The sequence below is a fragment of the Staurois parvus genome, unplaced genomic scaffold, assembly GCF_062004578.1.
Source record: "Staurois parvus isolate SC_StPar_1 unplaced genomic scaffold, SC_StPar_1.0 ptg000973l, whole genome shotgun sequence".
Classification (NCBI taxonomy): domain Eukaryota; kingdom Metazoa; phylum Chordata; class Amphibia; order Anura; family Ranidae; genus Staurois; species Staurois parvus.
This window is the reverse complement of record NW_028318769.1, coordinates 4336-25838: the sequence shown is the minus strand read 5'-3', so window position 1 is coordinate 25838 and position 21503 is coordinate 4336. Positions and strand designations below refer to the sequence as shown.

Sequence of the window (21503 nt, the reverse complement as noted above, 5' to 3'; positions counted from 1 at the left end):
TCTGTGAGAGAGAGACAGAAACAGAGAGAGAGTGTGTGTGTGTGTTATTGTATTGCTGACTTGTGATTTGAATGTGCAAACTTGGGGCTTTCAACTTGGTTCACATTTCGCAGGTCACTGTCTGCAACAATTACACATTTAGTATCAAGACAATTCAGTCTGCAGCTTGGAAAAATGTTCAGCAATGACAATGCCCATCATTTTTTCATGGCATGTTTCTTTAACTGCAAGTAACAATAAAAACAATAAAGCAATATTATTTGATCAGTGTCATATGAAAAAAAAAGACTGCCCATTCTGCTAGGCTGTAAATTGACAAATTTATTGATCCAAACCAAAAGCATTTTGTGAAACTTTACAACTGATAAAGCATTTTGCTGCTCATGTGATTTCTCTATGCAAGGGTAAAATCAGACCATAAACTCTACAGTACACACAACGTAAAAATGTAAAATATAGATACACAAAGCAAGGTGTGACTTAAACAGCAAAGTATTATGCACATTTTATATTGCCCAAACACAGCCCTGAAAAATGAAGTCTATCAATTCCTTAGAGATTTGTGACATTACTTAGGCTACATTCACACGGCAGTTTAGCGGTGGTCAGCCACTGTCAAGAAACCAGCAGCATCTTACTGGCAGTTGTAAACGCTGCCTGCACACTGTGTAAGAACAGTTGCAGTTGTCAGTGGTGGCTACCAGATTTGTACAAATCTATTGCTGGTGCTGCTGCTTTTCAGCCTCCGGCCGACCCCGGACGCAGACAATATGCATCCAAGGTTGGCAGCTAATCATTCAGTTTGTATGCGGCCATAGCACAGAGTTTTGCTGCGTCCAAGGGTGGCGTTTATTGACTTCTGAATGCAGCAAACTATCTGCTGCTAAACTGCCGTGTGAATGTAGCATTAAAGCCCAGTTGAACTCTTTTATTAAATGGCACCCATCATAACAGGGTGCACCAAATGATAAGTTTTCAATGGTTTCCCTGTCATTTTATTGTATGAATGCCCTGGTGCCATTAAAACAGCCTGTCGCCATTAGTAGTCTGAAGCTAAGGATGGCTGTTCTATCTGTATGAACAGCAGTTTGACACCTTCTTCTGAGCCAGATGGACAGCTCTAGGATGAGCAAAGTTCACACTCTGTTGACTGCAGAGCTAATGGCCTGACCCAGCAGAGGGGTGCGTTGACCACAGTACTGAGGTCCCAGTTCTCACAGGCTGTATTCATGACAGTGAAAATGACAGGTAAAACAACGACAACTAAGTCACGTGGTAGCATGACGCAACGCGTCGGACTAGAGCGTGGTGACATCATTACGTATGGACGGCAGTCGCCATCTTTGGACTCCTTGACTGTACACCTAACTGTGGGTTTACACAGTACATGCCTGATGGGTCTGTGACCGTTTTAAATTGTGAGTAGCCTTTTGGCATTGTGGATTTCGCTAATAAATACAAAAATACTACACTATGGAAGTTCTCTTTTTTGATTTCTTTTATATGAGCCATTGAAGATTCCCTAAAGGTGTTTGACCATTTTTTGATCATGGTGGGAGCTGATCCTGTGTCCAGTCAGAGGGAGAGATCGATCCTGTCTGGGATCATCCGGTGATACAATATATTTTATGACTTCTTGAGGGTCAAATTTTTGAGGTGAGTGCACATGCCAGATGGTGACGGATAGATTGGCACTAGTTTCTGAGCACTCAAAATATATAAAGTTGAAGAATTGAAATTTGGATTTTTATTTATTATTTTTATTTATTATTTATTAGATCTTTATTTATATTTACACTTGGGACTTTGCAATTTATTTATTGTCACAGTGTATTATTTGGTCACTATTGATTTCACTTTTAATTGTCTTCTAGTCACAAGCATGTATTTTAATTATTTGGATCATGTTACACTTTACATATATTTGAAATCAAGCTGGTTGATTAACATTTTTTTATTGATCACACACAGTGTCACATCACTAATTTATAGTTATTCACAATTTTTATTACCTTTCATAATTCATTTCAAGTATATCACAGTGTACACAGCGCTACACCATTCTTTTATAAATTTGTTATACATCATATTAAAGCCGGGTGTTAGCAGCTACTTCATCTTCTGAGAGTATAGTTGGCAGCGCATGAGTCCACCCCCCTATTTAACATACAATTTGGTGCACCCTGAAATGATGGGTGCAGTTTTCGAAAAGAACTCAACTGGGCTTTATTGATATCAAGAAAGAGCATTCAAAAGAAAAAAAGTAAATGTTGTAATAAGCAACATTTTAAAGGCTAAAGCACTTATTTCTTTAAGTGGATTAATTGTAAAAAAAATGCTATTGTAGATTTTAAGATATATTCAGAAAGCCTTCAGGTTTAACTATAATTTAAACATTCACAAATTTGAAATATAGCTCAGAAAATGGTCTTCATGGCCAGTTTGTAATTGCAAAATTAATTTGCTAAAATTGCTATGTCCAAGAATGTTTTGTTCTCTTTTCAATTCTGACCAATAACATATTGTTGAAATGTGCACATATCCACATTTGTATGCTTGTATTTGTTGAGACCTAGTCTTTGCATATAAAAAAATACAATATTGACAGACATGTTTAAGAAAAACAAAATCTATATATTGAGGCTGATTTACTAAAGGCAAATAGGCTGTGCACTGCAAGTGCATTGAAAGTGCAGTTGCTCTAGATCCGAGGGGAACTTGCAAGGATAACAAAAAAAACAGCATTTTTACTTGCACATGATTGGATGAAAAAAAAGCAGCAGAGCTTCTCCTCTTTTCCACTTGGATCTAAAGCAACTGCACTTGAAGTGCACAGCCTATTTACCTTTAGTAAATCAAACCCATTATGTAGGTTGTAAAAGACAACTACATCAACTAAAATTTCTACCTTTGTTTGATTGCTCTTTTTAGAGCTTTTAGTGGAAAGAACTCCCTACCAGGATTCCCATTTCTGCTCTACTGCTGTAGCTGAATCAAATGATGAGCTAATTTCCCGTAAATTCATTTTCTATCATGCCGCAAGATGAACTTTCCATAATGTACCATAATAAAGTATCAACAAGGCTGCCTGGCTTCCAGAGAGTAGAAGAGATCCTTGTAGGAGGGGCAGAGACAAGAACTACTGTGTAAGAGCCTCAAGTTTCCCAAATAATGATACATTCTGTCCTACCAGTTCTGAGATTTACAAAACTCGGTCAAGCAGCACAGCTAGGCTGCTGACCTCACTTTTCGCTGCTGCAACTAAGCTAAACAGCCTGGTTACCTCCATGGCCTCAGCTTGTGATTGGACAATGAAGGAGAGACAGAAATTGCTAGAATAAACTGCTGATGCCAAGGCAGATTCAGGTATTTACACTGCAACAGAGAAGGGTTTGAGAGGGGAAAAACAATCATTTTTTCAGGAGAATCAAATTGAGTGGGCAAAAATAAAGAATAAATGAAACGAGCAACAAAAAAAAAGTATTCTTATTAGATAAGGAACTGACCCAAATGAATTCTCATTATTTTAAAAAGGACTTTTATTCTTCCTATGACATCCTTTCAATTTATGTTTTGATATTTTGGATGCATAATATTTAAAGAGATACTAAAGGCTTGTTTTTTTTAAAATAAATGACAAACGTGTCATACTTATCTGCTTTGTGCAGTGGTTTTGTACAAGCAGCCCTGTTCCTTCGCTTCCTGGGTGCTTCTGGCCCCTCCTACCTGTCGGGTGCCCCCATAGCAAGCAGGTTGCTATGGGAGCATCCGAGCAGGCACGCTCCTGAGCTGCTGCTCCGTGTGTCCATTCACACGGAGATGCAGGCTCGGCTCCACCCCCTCTCTCTCCTCACTGGCTGTGGTTGACAGCAGCGGGAGCCAAAGGCTGCCGCTGCTGTCTCAGCCAATGAGAAGACGGAGACCCAGGACAGCTGAGGTTGTTATGCACATCACTGGATCGCGATTAGGCTCAAGTAAGTATTAGGAAGAGTGAAGTGGCGAGCAAGTGACCAGATATGATTATTGCACCACATCCCTTAAAATTACAAATATTCATTAGAGAAGATGGGACTTTCAGGGTGCATGGACATGAATACCACACATTAAAAAGTTATATTATTTTTATTACGTATTTTTGTAAAAAACACAAGAAAGGAAAAAATACAGAAACATAAAAACAATTTCAGTTCTAAGAATACCAACTGAGATTCAAACTTGGTTAGGTAAATGTAGTTACTCCCTACATGTTTCGCCCTCACGGGCTTCTTCAGGGGAGATTTTTTGAGGAAATTTCTACCACCAAGGCACTCTAAAGGTATATCAAAGGAAAATTGTTCAAGTTGTTTGGTAGTTAATATAACTTTTTAATGTGTGGTATTCATGTCCATGCACCATGAAAGTCCCATCTTCTGAATATAAGTATTAGGAAGGGCTGGGGGGGGATGCTGCACACTGATTTTTTTTACCTTCATGCATTTTATAAAAACATTCAGCCTTTAGAATCACAATTACAATTAAGGTCTCGTTCACACCAGTGACTGCTGTTGTGTGCAGGACAGTGTGATATGCAGTATTCAGCACACTGCACAGTTTACCTTTACACATGCAACACCACAACATGGTGGTATGAATGGACACCATAGGAAACAAGGCTTGGTGGATAGGAATGAACTCAGGCATGTTCAGACACAGGTCCAAACCCATCTGAGCTCTCCTGCTGGGAATCTTTCAAGGTTGACAGCCAATCATAAGTGGCGGAGGCATTCCCCGCCCCGTAGCCACACGTATGGAAGAAGCATGTTGTGGGCCACAGAATGCCTTCATGGTTGGCTGTCATCTTTGATAGCTTCCTGGCTTGATAGCTCAGGCAGATTCAGACTTATGCCGAACATACCTGAGCTCATCTATGCTGGTGGATTAGTGAAAATAGAACTGTCTGATTGCAACCCACATGGACAAAACTCATTTTAAATTGATCAAGTCTATAGAATGTACACTAAGACTTTACAAGCTACTCCCAACCACACGGTATTAAAAGAGCTCACCGGAATACACAAAACTACCAGAAGCCATGCATCTGAAAAGTAACTGTTTTTCTTCAAAATTCCTACAGAATTGGCAATGATGGATTTTACAGTTTGGCCATAAAAACGCTTTCTTTTGTCACTTCCACATACTAAGATCATTTATGTTACAGATTTCTTATTTTATTGATTGTTTGACTATATGCCAGGCTTTAGATAACGTAGTGGACTGAGACCTCGAACATGATAGCTTCAGAATTTGTACAGTAAGCAGTCCAAAATCAGCAGAGTAGCGACAGAACTTCTCTCACTTATGTGTGTATAAAATCTGAAAGAGTAATAGAACAAAAAATAATACCATTAGTATAAAATCATAAAAAGAGCAACATATATAGATGGATATATAATGTAACAGTGGTGAAAGGTCAACTTCATGTCACAAAAGGAAAGAACTAAATATTTTTAAAGAAATATAGTGGGTATAGAATAGAAATCACCTCCCTTTAAAAAATGAAATGAAGACAGACACAGTTTCTGTTTTATCCAGCTGTATTTTCTCAGTGCAACTTCTAACATCCAAGTGAAAGATATAACACCAACTACATGTCAGAAAAAAATAAAAACAATTGAAAAACAGAATCACTGAGTTGGAAAATGGATCACCTCCTCGTGTCAGTATTTTGTTGAACCACCTTTTGCTTTAAAGGAGAAGTACAGCCAAAGCTCTTTTGGCTGTACTTCTCCTGTGGATCACTGGAGTGCAGTTCGTTCAGCACTCCAGTCACCCGTTTTCAGCTGACAGCGGACTGAAGTTGATGTCACTCAGCTGATCCAGGCTGAGGAAAGATGCCGACTTCACAGTCGGGATCCACCCCAGAATCTGGAGCGGCATCCAGCTCAGCCTCTCAGCAAAGCGCCCGGCTCAGCCACTCCCTCTCCCTCCACAGCCCAGCACTCCAGTGAGTGCTGGGGGAGCTGAGCAGACAGCGGGGACTGACAGTCCTGCTCTCTGCTCAGAGTGAGAGGAGAACTCCATGATCAGCGGTCATGTGATCACCGATTTCTCACCCTTAGAGCCGCCACGCAACAGATGAAGCATCGGTCCGATGCTTCATCCACCTAAGTAAGTATAATGGGGAACCTCCCCCCCATACTTCTCTTTTAAGTCCAGCCTTTAGTCTGTTGAGTTATGTCTCTACTAACTCTGCACATCTAGACTTTTCAATATCTTCCCGCTCTTCTTTGCAGAATTGCTCAAGTTCAGCTACATTTGATGGTGACAGTTTGTGGACTGCAGTCTTCAAGTCATTCCACAGATTTTCAATGGGGCTTAAGTCTGGGCTCTGACTAGGCCATGCAAGGACATTCACCTTCTCCCCCAACCTCTCTGGGCTCAATGTTGCTGTGTGCTATGGGTCATTGTCATGTTGGAAGGTAAAACTTCTTCCCACTGACAACTTTCTGGCAGAGGGCAGATGATTTTCTTCCTACCTGAATCAAGAATCTGATGGTATTTTACCCCATCCATTTTTCCTTGTTTCCTGACAAGTGCTCCAGTCCCTGCTGCTGAAAAACCCCCATACCAGGATATTCCCCCCTCCAAGCTTTACTGCAGGAATGGTGGGATTTGGATGGTGAGCTGGATGGGATTATTGACATATTGTTTAGTGTTGAGCCCAAATCATTCCATTTTAGTCCCATCTGACCAGAACACCTTTTTCCAAGTGGCCTCAGAATCTTCAAGGTGTGTTTTGGCAAAGCTCAGTGGTGAGTACATGTGGCCTTTCTTGAGGAGCATCCTTTTTCATGCAACCCTCCCATACAAGCCACATTTCTGGAGAATTTGTGATATTGTTGTCACATGCACACAATGACCGCTCTTTGTCATAAATTCCTGCAACTGCTTCAGAATTGCTGTAGGCCTCTTGGTAGCCTCTCTGACCGGTATCCGCCTGGTTCTTTCACCCAGTTTGGAGTGATGTCCTGATCCAGGGAGGGTCTGTGTTATACCAAATACCTTCCACTACTTTATAATAGACTTCACTGTGCTTCTAGGCATTGATAAAGCCTTTCATTTTTTTGTATCCATCTCCTGACTTGTACCTGTCCACAACTTTATCCTGGAGATCTTTTGACAGTGCCTTGCCACCCATATTATATTGTTTGCTTCAGTTGCACTAACAGGGACTGAAATGCTCCAGGAAAGCTCTTTTCATGCTGAACTAATCAAAATGACCACAGCTGACCACAGTTGAAAGCAAAATGGTTTTGTGTGCCATTGAGAAGGTGATTAGTTAAACCTGATTGAGGCTACAAGTCATTTCTAGTAGGGGGGTGGTCCTTTTTTCCTTTTTTCCAGCTCAGTGATTTTGTTTTTGAATATTAACTAAAAAAAAATTCTAACATGTTGTTGTTATATCTTTCACGTGGATATTATAGTTTGCACTGAATAAATACAGCTGGATAAAACAAAAACCGTGTCTGTCTTCATTTCAGGCTGCAAAGCAAAACAATTTAATTATTTTAAAGAGGTGGGGTGATTCTTTGCTATACCTGTACACTGTATGTGCTGAAAGGTATTGGCTACAGTCTTGGCTTTATAATTTATAGTGGCCTTGAACTTTAAAAAGTGAAGATTTGCTATCTTAGTAGAAACATCTAGAAATGTTAATTGAGCCTAAGCAGCATTCTGAAAATGAACCCTTCCTGAAAAATAGCAATGATCCTCCTGTGCCTAAAGTTTCGTAACTGTACATCCGCAGTGTGAGATCATCTGCACTGCTGCCTCTGAATGCTAGTCTCAGGAGATTTGGAGTGACATTTAGTTATGTCATTACTATGCTTCCCACTGTTTTCCAGAGTCCCATGCACCAGGGTTAAGCGCCCAGTGTGCATGGGACCTAAAAGTGTATTTCCACTTCTGCAGCCAATCTGGGTGGCACTTACTTTATATTTGTTACATATTCTCATTCATTTAGACATTTTCCCTCTGTTATCACCTGGTGATCTGACCAGTAACACACCTCTTGCATTAGAGTGCCCCCACTCTGGATGAAGGAGCACAGGGGGCATATCTGGACAGCAGCATTGTCAGTCTGGGGGAGGGGAGTGATTGCTGTACTAGATTTAAATATACTAACAAACTGAATCCAAATTTCAGCTAACGCTTCATTTATCAGTTACAGCAAACAGTTTTGTTCCTTTTGAGATAAAGGTTTTACATAAATAAAAGATAATCATTTAAGCACCCCTGCCAGTTATAAAATGGTTTGTCTCATCTCTGCAATTGCAAGATAGCTTCTTCTGTTGAAAAATAGAAGACTTACTGGCTGGATCAGCAGATGAAAATAGAAGAAAGAAAGCATAAAAACAGAAACTAAGCCAGACATCACATCTAAGAATTGGTAAGCTGCAATATAATGAATGTTTGCTTATGAGTTTAATATTGCTTTAAGCTGGCTAAACATGGATTGAAATTCAGCCGGTTAAGCAGGGACCAGCCAAATTTCAATCCAAGTATGGCCACAGTAGTTGAACAAAAGTTGATCTTCCAGCGGACGTCCGTTCAACCACCCTGTTATATTTTTGCTCAATAAGCACCACAGGCAGTGGCATCCCGAGGCAAGTGCGGGGGGTGCGGGGACCACTTGATTTGACCTGCCGGCCTCCATTATAGCTCCAGGTGCCCAGATGAAGGCGCTTTTTTTTTTTTTTAATTGCAGCGATGACCTCACCGATTTTTCATCACAATTAGCAGCTAAATGGCGAGGTTGTTTAATTACTGATTAGCAGCTTTTATAGTTACATAGCTGACTTCACTGATAAGAAGATTTTTATTTGTATCTTGGAGTTCAACTTATAATGCGAGCTTTTAGAGCACTAGGGCCCCATTGAGGGGTATAGGACTTAACAATGCTTGTCTTCCTAACTTTCATATTTTTCCAAAAATAACTTCCCAAGAAATGATTCTTATACAAGACCAATTCCTTTTTAACCTCCCTGGCGGTATGATTATTTCAGATTTTTGGTGCTGAAAGCTGTACCATTATTTTGCATGGAAATATGTTTTTTTTTTATTGTAGGCTGTAATATTTAGGAATAACTCCCTGAAATCTGTCCGAACAAGAGTCTAGTAAACATTCCGGATATGATAAAACTTGAAACACGAAATCATAAATTATAATTTAATAAATAATCATAAAAAATAATAATAATATAATAATAATACATTTAATTTAATAATATAATCAAACCAAAAACACTGAAATTTGAAATATAGCGCCAAGTTCGCACATTGCTGAGCTCAGTTGCAGAATCGTTTTCAGTGTCTGATGACGAATTTCCCCACGAATCATTATCACTCAATTCTGCAAGTGGTTCTGATTTACTATCGCTGTTCTCTAGCTGGTCTAAAACTGCTTTTGACCTAAAGGGACGCTTTTTGGACGCCATGGACGTTTCTAAGTTTCCAGGCAGAAAGAACAGGAAAAATGCAGGCAGGGCACAGGACAAAGCACTCGGGACAAAATGTATGTGAAATGGTTTGAAACAGCAATGTTTTACTATGTAATATTCATTTACAAAAAAATAAAATTTTAAAAAATTTGCCGCCGGTTACGGCCGCCGTACGTCCCGACGTCACAGGGGCCGGAACACGGAAGCCGGATGCCGGCATCGGCCAGAGGAGATGGCCGGGGACACTGCAGTAGACACATCGCGAGAGCGAAGGAAAAGTTAGCGCTGCATGGAATCACTGAGCAATGCCGCATGGTAAGCCTGAGTGTAGTGTAGCTCGGGGTTACCGCTCTTGGTATACAAATTTTACCCCGAGTTACACTCGGGAATACCGCCAGGGAGGTTAAGCTTTAAAATCTTCCAAAACAAATCTACAAAGTAAAAGCACACTTGTGTCTAAAAGTGATTCATTTTTTTCAGTTCCAAATCTGCTATAGATGAGGCTCTGGTATGAAGTGTGTGGCTTATAGATCACTTTTTTCAAAATAACATTAGCTGCAAAAAACAAAACAAAAAAAAATCACTTACGTTCAGCCTGGGGTCCACGGAATGTCATTTGGGCTGTAAAAAAGAATAAAAGTGGTCACTAACATGACTGAAATCTCATTTTGCATTGGAAGGACAACAACAGATTTTGTATTTACCTTTGCGACCTCTCAGATAGACAACCACACCGCCAATGATAAGTATGGTTCCCAGCACAAATCCCACAATTCCAGTTGCCACCTTGTTTCTTGCTGATTCTGATTCCTGGGGGTCTGCAAAGAAATATGAGGAATTGATGAAGTACAAGGAATACATTTCTTTGGCCAAGTTTAGATGTGTGGCAGACTTCACCACCCCCTCTGAAAAGTGACCTGTGGACCATTGCTTTTCAGAGGCCTTTGACAGGCAGTTTGGAGACAATACATCACATCCTCACTGTCTGTTTCAACCCTTTAAATGCCACACCACCACACTGGAGCTGCGTACATTATACATGGCAGCAGGGTGCTAGCATTGCAGCTCCATGCACTTGGGAATTACAGGGGGTAGATTTTTTTGCACAGCATGTGCACACCCCCATTTAGCTGATTTAGCAGCTTAACCCTTTGAGGACCAATGGACGTATTTGTCCCATGTTTTTAATTGCCTGTATCATCTGATTAAGAACTTAAAATACTTTTTTTTGGTTTGAGTCAAAATATTAGTTCTTATCAACAAATGGATCTAGCTTTTTGGCAATTATTTCATGAAATGGCTTAGTTACAGCAACTGAAGTGTACGAACTTTAAAAACAAAAAATTGATTCTTTTGGCGTTCCGTAATCTTATGGTCCTCAAAGGGTTAACAGGGGTCAGTTGGGGGGTGTTGAAAATGCAGCTAAATTGTATATTCCCGCCCACCAATCACCAGTGTAATCAAGACTTTACTGTACAACTTCTGCAATAACTACAAATATGATACTTTGTCACTCACCCCTGCCCTGTCCCTTCTCTATCATTCTACCAGCCAGGGTCAGCATGATTTGCAATCTCTGCTAAAGTTATTGCACATGTCACAAAATAACTTCAGCTGTTCAATGAAAAATACATACCGTATGTACGGAGTTGATTTTTACTTTACCTTGTCCAAATACAATTAGTAACAAATAGCTGAGAGAGCCGGAAGCCTCCCATTGTTTTCAATGGGACTGTCTACTCATAGCTAATCCTGGGAATCCCCGCTGAGGTTCTCATAGCTAATCGCCACCAGGAAGCATTCATAGCTTAGGGCTAATTTACACGTGCTTCAAAATGTGGCACTGAACACGCTTTTTTAGAGCACTCTAAATGCCAATCAAAGCCCCTGTCACTAAATAAAATGGTATGCTTACAGTCCTGTGTGTGTTTTCTTTGCTTCACAAATTATACCCAATGTCAATTTCTTGGAGCTTCAAAGGGTCTCCAAAGCCTCCACAGAAGTCTATGACAAAGATCGCTAGCAGCACCTGCAGCTTTTGAGAGGCTTTTATTTCATTTGCTTTGCTTTGTTTTGGAGGTATTGCAGGTGTGAGATATCCCAGGATGGACTGGTAAACCAAGGAGCGAACCAGAAAGACGTCATCAGCAGTTACTCAGTTCATGTGTATATACTATAGAAGTGTCTGGTGCCGATGTCACAACTGGTGTGCAGAATGGATCAGCAGGAAGGTGAACGGGGTTTGGACTGGAACTAGTAATGTCACACATGATGCGCAGAGTGGGAGCAATGTAGTGGGAGGTGAGAGGGGACCTAAGAGAGTGAGGGGGATCAGCAAACCAAAAAAATCAGCAGTGCTGGGGGTTTACTGAGTAAGGGAATCAGCAGAGCTGGGAGTTACTACTGAGCAGAGGCGGACTGACCATTTGGAATCTTGGGCACTGCCCGAGGGCCCGGGTCAGTAGGGGGCCCCATGAGATGCCCCTGGTACCTTTTTCATAGGCTTTTTTGAATTTGGGCAAGGACACAGGGGCCCCATGATCCCCTATTGCCCGGGGGCCCCATGAGTTGTCAGTCCGCCCCTGCTACTAAGTGTGGGATCAGCAGAGCTGGGAGTTACTACTGAGTGGGGAAACGGCAAAGCTGGGAGTTACTACTGAGTGTGGGATCAGCTGAGCTGGGGGTTACTACTGAGTGGGGGATAAGCAGTGCTGGGGGTTACTACTGAGTGTGGGATCAGCTGAGCTGGGGGTTACTACTGAGTGGGGGATCAGCAGTGCTGGGGGTTACTACTGAGTGGGGGATCAGCAGTGCTGGGGGTTGCTACTGAGTGGGGGATCAGCAGTGCTGGGGGTTACTACTGAGTGGGGGATCAGCAGAGCTGGGAGTTACTACTGAGTGGGGGATCAGAAGATCTGGGGGTTACTACTGAGTGGGGGATCAGCAGAGCTGGGGGTACTACTGAGTGGGGGATCAGCAGATCTGGGAGTTACTACTGAGTGGGGGATAGGCAGAGCTGGGGGGGTACTACTGAGTAGGGGATCAGCAGATCTGGGGGTTACTACTGAGTGGGGGATCAGCAGATCTGGGGGTTACTACTGAGTGGGGGTTCAGCAGATCTGGGGGTTACTACTGAGTGGGGGATCAGCAGAGCTGGGGGGTACTACTGAGTGTGGGATCAGCAGAGCTGGGAGTTACTATTGAGTGGGGGATCAGCAGAGCTGGGGGTACTACTGAGTGGGGGATCAGCAGATCGGGGGGTTACTACTGAGTGGGGGATCAGCAGAGCTGGGGGGTACTACTGAGTAGGGGATCATCAGATCTGGGGGTCACTACTGAGTGGGGGATCAGCAGAGCTGGGGGTTACTACTGAGCGGGTGATCTGCAAAGATGGGGGTACTACTGAGTGGGGCATCAGTAGAACTGGGGGGACTACTGACCAGGGGATCTTCTGAACAAGGATACCAATGAGCTGGGGATCCGCTGAGTGGGGGTACTAAAGAGCTGCGGTTCAACTGAACCCCTTTAAAACAAATAGAAAATCAAAACACACACAGACACATTTACCAAGCTTCATTAAAGCTTCAAAAAAGCATCACCGAAGCATCAAAAACACATCAATAAAGCTCTCTGAAGCGACAGGCACTTTAATGTGTGTTAAAGTTGAAGCAAGTGTAAATGAGCCCTTAAAAGTGTAACTTTACTTGGGAAAGCATGCGCAGCTCAGTGTACAATTTTGGCATATGCTGGGATGAATAGACACACACTGATGCACGAGTGTTATGTCATCCCAGCATGGCCAATCATGTTGGCTGAAAATCTTAAACCTGGTAAAAAAACAAACAAAGTTTTCAGTCAGCAAGGGAGCCCACAGATGTCACATCACTGGGATTCATGTGCAGCTCAGTGTAAAATATTGGCAGGTGCCGGGATTGATGAACTCCTGCTCAGGAGCAAGTGTGATGTCATCTTTATGCAATCAAACAAGATAACCAAACAGCCTGAACCCGGAGGAACAGGCAAAGCTTTCAGCATCAGCGAGGGAGTCTGCCTAAAATGTGCATTTAAACACATGAGCAAAAAAATGAAAAAACTGGCCCTGGCAGCAAAAGGGTTAACAATTAGTGTAACTAAAGGCAAAACTATTTTTTAAACAAGTTTTGCATAGAGTGCAGAATGATTAGAACCTCGTTCAGGTTTTTATTGCTGTCTGTGCCCCCCGATAGGGAGATTCCCCTCTCTATTTGTCCTGTTTACCATTATCATTGAAAGTAAAAGAAAATCCCACATTTTGGGTTGTCCCCAGAAAAATAGAGGGGAAATCTTCCAATGGGGACACTAGTTCTGGTGAACTGAGTGGTCCCCAAGGAATTCCCTTAATTTGCAGGGATTTCCTCTCACTTTCTGTTTGGCAATGGGACAGGAAGTGAAGGGAAGTCTCCCCAATGGGACACACATGGCGACAAAAATCTGACGAGTTATAACCCTACCTTATTCTATCCAAAATGAAACAAAAAAGTTTTGCCTATAGATCTGCTTTAAGGGGACAAGGATGACAAGGGAGGAAATAAGCAAACACAGAATCTCCTTTTCTCAGAATGGAAATAGACTTACGCCAATCAATTCTGGTTGGTGTCTCCAGGCTGCTGTGAAAGACCTCACAGGTGAAGGTATCGCCTTTATTTATCTTTGTCTCTAGCATCACCAGGACCTGGAAGGTCCAATCTCCGTTTTGGAAGATGTCTGTAGACTGAACCTGAGCGGTTTCCTCCACATCATTCCGGTACCATCTTACTTCTATCTCAGATGGGTAGAAACCATTCACATTACACGCCAGCATGTGGTGCTCTGAATTGGGGTCTTCATGTAGTAGAGATATCTTGATCGTTGGTTTAACTGAAACATAGAAAAACATAGTTAGAATTCTATTATCATTGACCAGAGGTCAAAGCTTCCCAAAATCTAGGAGCCTACGGCAAAATGTTGGGTGCTAGCAAGGGGCTTTAATCAGGAAGGATTACCCAGCAGGCTACCTTGGCGAGTGCCTAGAGCTTGATGTGTGTCCAGGGGCCACTGATGTCAAATGGCTTTGTAGTCACCCAGATCACTTCTGATAGACACAGAAGATCATAAACCTAGAAGAGTATTCACTTTTAGCAGAAGTGATTTGGTTGGCTGTAACACCACTTGGTTGCTTCTACCTCCTTCTTGGGCAGAGTTCTCAAAGCAATAAACATTTTTTACCTTAATGTATTCCTTGCATTTTGATAAAAAATGTCTCAGTATTTGTATTGCCTCCCCGTCTCCTAAATGCTTGCTGGAGTCCTCACTCGATTCACTGTGCATACATGAGATTGTGTTGGGCTGTCAGCCTGGTCCTGCAGCCTCTTCCATGTGTCCCAGGAGGTTGTATGTAGGCAGGGGGTCAGTGGCGTTCCGAGGCAGATGTGGGGGGTGCGGCCTGCACCGGGTGACACCGACGGCACGGGGTGACACCAGACCCACTCCACAAAAAAGTAAGTTGTAAAGCAAGCCGACAATCCCCGAAGGATGGATCCGATCCATCCTGCGGGGATCGTCGGCTTTCTTTACAACTTTCCTTTTCTTGGAGCGGGTCCGGTGTCACCCCGTATAGGTTGCATCCCGCAGGATGCATCGGATCTCCGGATTGAGCATAATGGATCGGAGTCCGACCCATTATGCTCACTCCGCAGATCCGATCCATTCTGCGGGGATCGTCGGAGGGGGTGTCACCAAGTGTTACCGCATCGGGTGACACCTACCCTAGGGACGCCTCTGCAGGGGGTGACTTTGCGGGCCAAGCTGATGGGATTCTCAACTTGGCAAGAAATGCAAAAGTGGGAGAGGAAAAATGAATATATTAGAGGAGGAGGGGGAATGGTGAACGAGCAGTAATTTCCATTTTAAGTGAAGGTTCACTTTAGATCTGGTTCGCACTCATGCGATTTCAGATGCGACTTGTTTTGAACCGAATCATATGACAATGGAAATGACATTGCTTCCAATGGTGCCTGTTCACATCAATGCAGCTCAGCTGCAATGTAGTTTCGGAAAGGGGTCCTGAGCTACTTTGGTATGATTTACAGTGCAATTTGGCCCCATGGAATATGCAAACCACATACAAAACGCAACTAAAGTCGCACTACATGATCGCACTGCGAGTCACATTAAAACCGCATTGCAGTAATGTGTAATATTAAATATATTAATATTCTGGCCAGTGGAATGAATGAATGCCCAAAAGCTTGATGCATCTAAACATGTTTGCAAAACGTGGCTTTAGGCGTGTTTTTTATGCTGCTTTTTCCTCCTTTGGAGCAAAGGCGTCCAGGGAGGAAAAATAAAAAAAACGTGCAATGAGCATGAGGCCTTATAATTTAAATATGACAATATCCTTCAATTTATCATTGTTAGGTTTTGAAGGGCAGTTATAATTCCTTTAAAGTGGTTGTAAACCCTTCCATATACCCAGTGAAGTGACTGACCTCGTGTGATACACAGATGAAACAAATCCTCCTACCTAAGTTGTACCTGTTTATTTGTTGCACTTTCTTCTCTACACTAGTTCAAAGAGCTGAATTTATACAGCTTGCTTGAATTTTCAGAAAGCAGGGAATTGAAGTTACACACTGCGTAGCTCAGTGAGGAGAGCTCTGATAGCTGACTGGAGGGAAGAGACACACCCCTTCACACAGCACACAGCTGAGGCTGTCAATCACAGGCTGTGTGCAGGAGGTTCCTCCCTTGTCACCTTTTTATCTCTTGGTGTCAGGAAAACCTGTCATAAACGATTCATGCTGATAGAAGAGGAACAAGGCAGCAGCAGACAGAAATTACATTTAATGCTCTAGATTGAGACAAGTACACACTACAGCAGGGGTGGGCAAACTTTTTGACTTGAGGGCCGCAATGGGTTCATATATTGGACCGGGGGGCCGGACTAGCTGCTGGCCGGCCCAGCCACTACCATGCCATCCATAGTAAGTATAGTAATATTCCCCCATAGTAAGCATAGTAATTAATCCCCCATATAGTAATTCATCCCCCATAGTAATTCATCCCCCATATAGGAATTCATCCCCCATATAGTAATTCATCCCCCATATAGTAATTCATCCCCCATAGTAATTCATCCCCCATATAGTAATTCATCCCCCATATAGTAATTCATCCCCCATAGTAATTCATCCCCCATAGTAATTCATCCCCCCTATAGTAATTAATCTCCCATATAGTAATTCATCCCCCATAGTAATTCATCCCCCATATAGTAATTCATCCCCCATATAGTAATTCATCCCCCATAGTAATTCATCCCCCATATAGTAATTCATCCCCCATAGTAATTAATCCCCCATATAGTAATTCATCCCCCATATAGTAATTCATCCCCCCTATAGTAATTCATCCCCCATATTGTGTCAATTCACTTACCTTTGCTCCGCGCGTTCCTCTCGCCGTGTTCCCGCGCCGTTCCGGTCTTCAGGGCGGACTGTGAGAGGAGAGGAGTTCGTCACGCTGCCCCGCCTACATCCTGACAGCCAATGTTTGCCACGCTCTGCGGGCCGGATTAAAAGGTCCGCCGGGCCGTAGTTTGCCCATTGCTGCACTACAGTATGGAGGGATATGCTTTGTTCTTATTTCATGTTCGAGGTTTATAAGCACTTTAAGGCTCCGAAAATCATGTCTTCATATTTATGAGTTTAGTTTACTGATTCGCCTGTTTATTTGCTTTTGTTTGTTCATCAGAATACAATCTATACAACTGTTATAGGGCACATAACTAGTTTTTCACTTGCTGGTTACATGACCAGCACAATGGTGCCTTATATACATATAACAACAAAGATGAGAGAATTACTGGAACATGGCTCTGGCATTGTCAGATAACTAAAAATAAGGAAATAGAGCTGTATAGGAAGTCTCACTTCTCTGGTCAGTAGTGATATAGGGTATTACATTACAGTGCCTTGAAAAAGTATTCATACCCCTTGAAATTTTCCACATTTTGCGCATGGCACAGGTAATATTTCAGAGAATATCACCTTGGAGGTCCTTCCCTTCAACATGCAGCCTAGTTCTCTAAATTGATTCTTAAGGAGCCTCCACCTTCCATGTATTCTGTCATTGGTTCCAACATGGACCAAGACAGCTGGGTCATGCTCAGCCCCTCCCAGTAATTATCTACCCGGTCCACCACATGCCGAACCCTGACATCAGGGAGACAGCAAACCATTCGGTTGAGGCGATCCTGGCAACAAATTATCCTATTAGTCCTTCTGATCATAGAATCCCCTACTACCACCATCTGTCTAGGCCTTCCTGCACTACCCGCACCACCCCTCCCAGATGGTCTGCCCTCCCGACTGTCAGGGATAGCAGTGACATCCAGGGCTACCACCCCTGAGCTTGCCACCCCCACATCTTCACCAAACTGGGCAAATCTTTTTGGGTGCTGAAACCAAGGACCAGCCTTCCTTTTCTGTGAGCCCCTACCACTGCCTCTTGTTATAGTAACCCATCCCTTTGGGGTCCAAAGTCTCATGACAAGTCGCACCCCATTTTCCCAATGGGTACCATTCATATCTGTGCGACTTCAAGTAGCAGAGACTTCAAAGTAGTTCCTGCACTACTTTGGTCCAACTTTCATGCGACTTGAGGGCCATAGACTTCAATGTAAACCCAAAGTTGCCTGAAAATCGCACCTGAATGTTGTACATGCTACTTGTGTGCGACTTTGTACAGCAGAAACAATCATACTTGGTCAAAGCCAAAGTCGCACTTATCCAAAGTCACATCAAAGCCACATTAAGTCGCAATGAAAATTGTACGATTTTGAAGTCGCACAAGTGTGAATGGAGCCTTAGTAAAGAAACTGAAAATGTTAAAATGTTCACACAAAAAAAAAATGTAGATTCACTTCAACTATCCAATTGTATATAAAGAAAATGTATTTAATCTGTATGTGTGGATAGGGGCTGGTTTACACTATCAGTTAGGGGGAGGTGGTAAAAACATGCGGATGAGTTGTGTTTTTAGTTAACGCAAACAACAAAACGATTAAAAATCGTCAATATTCATTGCTAGAGTTTAGTTCCCCTTTCAAAATGCCTCTGAAAAATGATCTGACCACAGATTGCTTTTCATAGGTATGGCCTGTTCCAGGACAAGGCCATCCAGGGTGAAGATGCCAAACAACACCCCCTCCCCTACCAAAATGTCTTAGCATGATGTATCCTCAGAAATATATCCCCCCCCAAAAAAAAAAAAAAAAAATTAAGCACTAAACTGCACACTAACTCGCTATGCACATATTCCCTTTGCAAGCTAACATTCTTCCCAAAACAAAATTCTCCTCCCAGTACAAATCCCCCCCCCCCGATAGAATCCCCTCCCAGCACACATCTCTGACCTCCATCCACGCTTCCAGCTTAAATCCTTGCCATCCCTTCTAGCAGAACCCCCCCCCCCCTCCAAAAATCACCTACCCCTCAAATTCCCCCCTCCTAGCACAAATTACCCCAAATTTCCCTAACACCCAGCACAAATCGCCCCTCCTATCAGAAATTACCCCCCCCCTTCAAAATTTTCCCCCGCTAATACAAGGAAATCTCCCTTACTAGAATGAATCACCTCCACCTGTCTCAAATCACCTTCCTGAACAAAGCCTCTGCCAACTCAATCCCCCCCCACCTGAGCAGATATCTTCCATCCCCCTCAACCTCCCAACTTGCCCTAACCCTCTTCTCCCCTCCAAGTACATTCCCACCCCCAGAACAAATGCTTCTTACTGTGTCTTACTCTTCCCCCCCCCCCTTCGTGTCCCCAGTGCACCTCTCCCCTTCCATTAACACCCAGACCTCAGATGCAGTGTGGCAGATGTCTGTGTGCTGTCTTTTCTCCTAGGCTCCCCTCATCTTGACATGTTGGAGTTGAGGAGGAGACCAGGGTAAGCTGACTTTTAACCACAGACAGGCAGTGGGAAGAGATGCTGGCAGCTGCAGAGGTATGGGGTGGCAGTTCAGGGACATCACCGACTGTCAGATTGGGACTTTACAGAGTTTGCTGGGAGGAGATGGGGTCCTGATGCAAGAGCACTACAGTGGTAGGTGGGGGGAGAGAGCACAGCCAGCTCCTCCTCCCAGCTCTCCAGCGTGGGCTTGTCTCTTCCCCTGCTAAACTGAGAGGAGCAGTGATGCTGCTGCCATTGTTCATGTCAGATTGTAGGGGTAGGAATTAGCCATTTAGCATAGCACCCCCCACTCAACACGATACCAGTGCCTGGAGCAGCTGCCACCCCTCCCCCCCCTTGTCCTGGCCCTGAATGTGTCAATCTTGCTGCAAGTCTAAACTTCGCCTGACTGAGGTATATAGTGTGTGTGTACAGTGTGTGTATATAGTGTGAGTGTGCATATAGTGAGTGTGTGTAACGTGTATAGTGTGTGTGTATAGTGTGCGTATAACGTGTATAGTGTGAGTATAACGTGTATAGTATGTGTGTAACGTGTATAGTGTGTAACGTATATACTGTATGTATATATAGTGTGTATATAGTGTGTATATATAGTGTATATATAGTGTGTGTATATAGTGTGTGTATATAGTGTGTGTATATAGTGTGTATATATAGTGTATATATCGTGTGTGTATAGTGTGTGTATATATAGTGTGTATATATAGTGTGTATATATACTGTGTGTATATATAGTGTGTATATATCGTGTGTGTATATATAGTGTATGTATATAGTGTGTATATATAGTGTATATATATAGTGTGTGTATATATAGTGTATATAGTGTGTATATATAGTGTGTATATATAGTATGTATATATAGTGTGTGTATATAGTGAGTGTATATAGTGTGTATATATAGTATGTGTATATAGTGTGTGTATATAGTGTGTGTATATAGTGCGTGTATATATAGTGTTTGTATATAGTGTGTGCATATAGTGTGTGTATAATGTTTGTGTATATATAGTGTGTGTATATATTGTGTATATAGTGTGTATATATAGTGTGAGTGTGTATATAGTGTGTGTATATATAGTGTGTATATAGTGTGTGTGTATAGTGTGTGTATATAGTATGTGTATATAGTGTGTGTATATAGTGTGTATATATAGTGTGTGTGTATATAGTGTGTATATAGTGTGCATATAGTGTGTATATATAGTGTGTGTATATAGTATGTGTATATAGTGTGTGTATAGTGTGTGTGTATATATAGTGTGTGTATATAGTGTGTGTATATAGTGTGTATATATAGTGTGTGTATATATAGTGTGTGTATATAGTGTGTATATAGTGTGTGTGTATAGAGTGTGTGTATATAGTGTGTATATAGTGTGTATATATAGTGTGTGTATATAGTGTGTATATAGTGTGTATATAGTGTGTATATATAGTGTGTGTATATAGTGTGTGTGTATATAGTGTGTGTATATAGTGTGTATATATAGTGTGTGTATAGTGTGTGTGTATATAGTGTGTGTATATAGTGTGTATATATAGTGTGTGTGTATATAGTGTGTATATAGTGTGTGTATAGAGTGTGTGTGTATATAGTGTGTGTATATAGAGTGTGTGTATATAGTGTGTGTATATAGTGTGTATATAGTGTGTATATAGTGTGTATATATAGTGTGTATATAGTGTGTGTATAGAGTGTGTGTGTATATAGTGTGTGTATATAGAGTGTGTGTATATAGTGTGTGTATATAGTGTGTATATAGTGTGTATATAGTGTGTATATAGTATGTGTATATAGTGTGTGTATAGTGTGTGTGTATATATTGTGTGTGTATATAGTGTGTGTATAGTGTGTGTGTATATATTGTGTGTGTATATAGTGTGTATATAGTGTGAAAAATATAGAACTATCCAGTTCAACTTGCAGGGGTTTAATTAGCACACATTTGCAAATACATACGTAAGCCACAGAGCCACATCATGGCACCCCTGAGCACCCTGTTTTTTAAAAGCATGTTCTTAGGTTA

At 42.1% G+C, this 21503-nt stretch overlaps 1 protein-coding gene across 1 annotated transcript; it reads right to left on the bottom strand.

Moving 5' to 3' along the window:
- Positions 1 to 301: 301 nt before the first annotated feature.
- On the bottom strand, positions 302 to 14409 carry LOC149441563 (HLA class II histocompatibility antigen, DQ beta 2 chain-like). Its single transcript, XM_089657158.1, has 4 exons — positions 14094 to 14409; positions 10184 to 10297; positions 10068 to 10100; positions 302 to 5352 (listed from the first exon to the last, which is right to left on the bottom strand). Exons 1-4 carry the CDS (start codon positions 14392 to 14394, stop codon positions 5336 to 5338), a joined length of 465 nt encoding a protein of 154 aa, XP_089513284.1. The 5' UTR covers positions 14395 to 14409; the 3' UTR covers positions 302 to 5335.
- Between the last annotated feature and the right edge of the window lie 7094 nt (positions 14410 to 21503).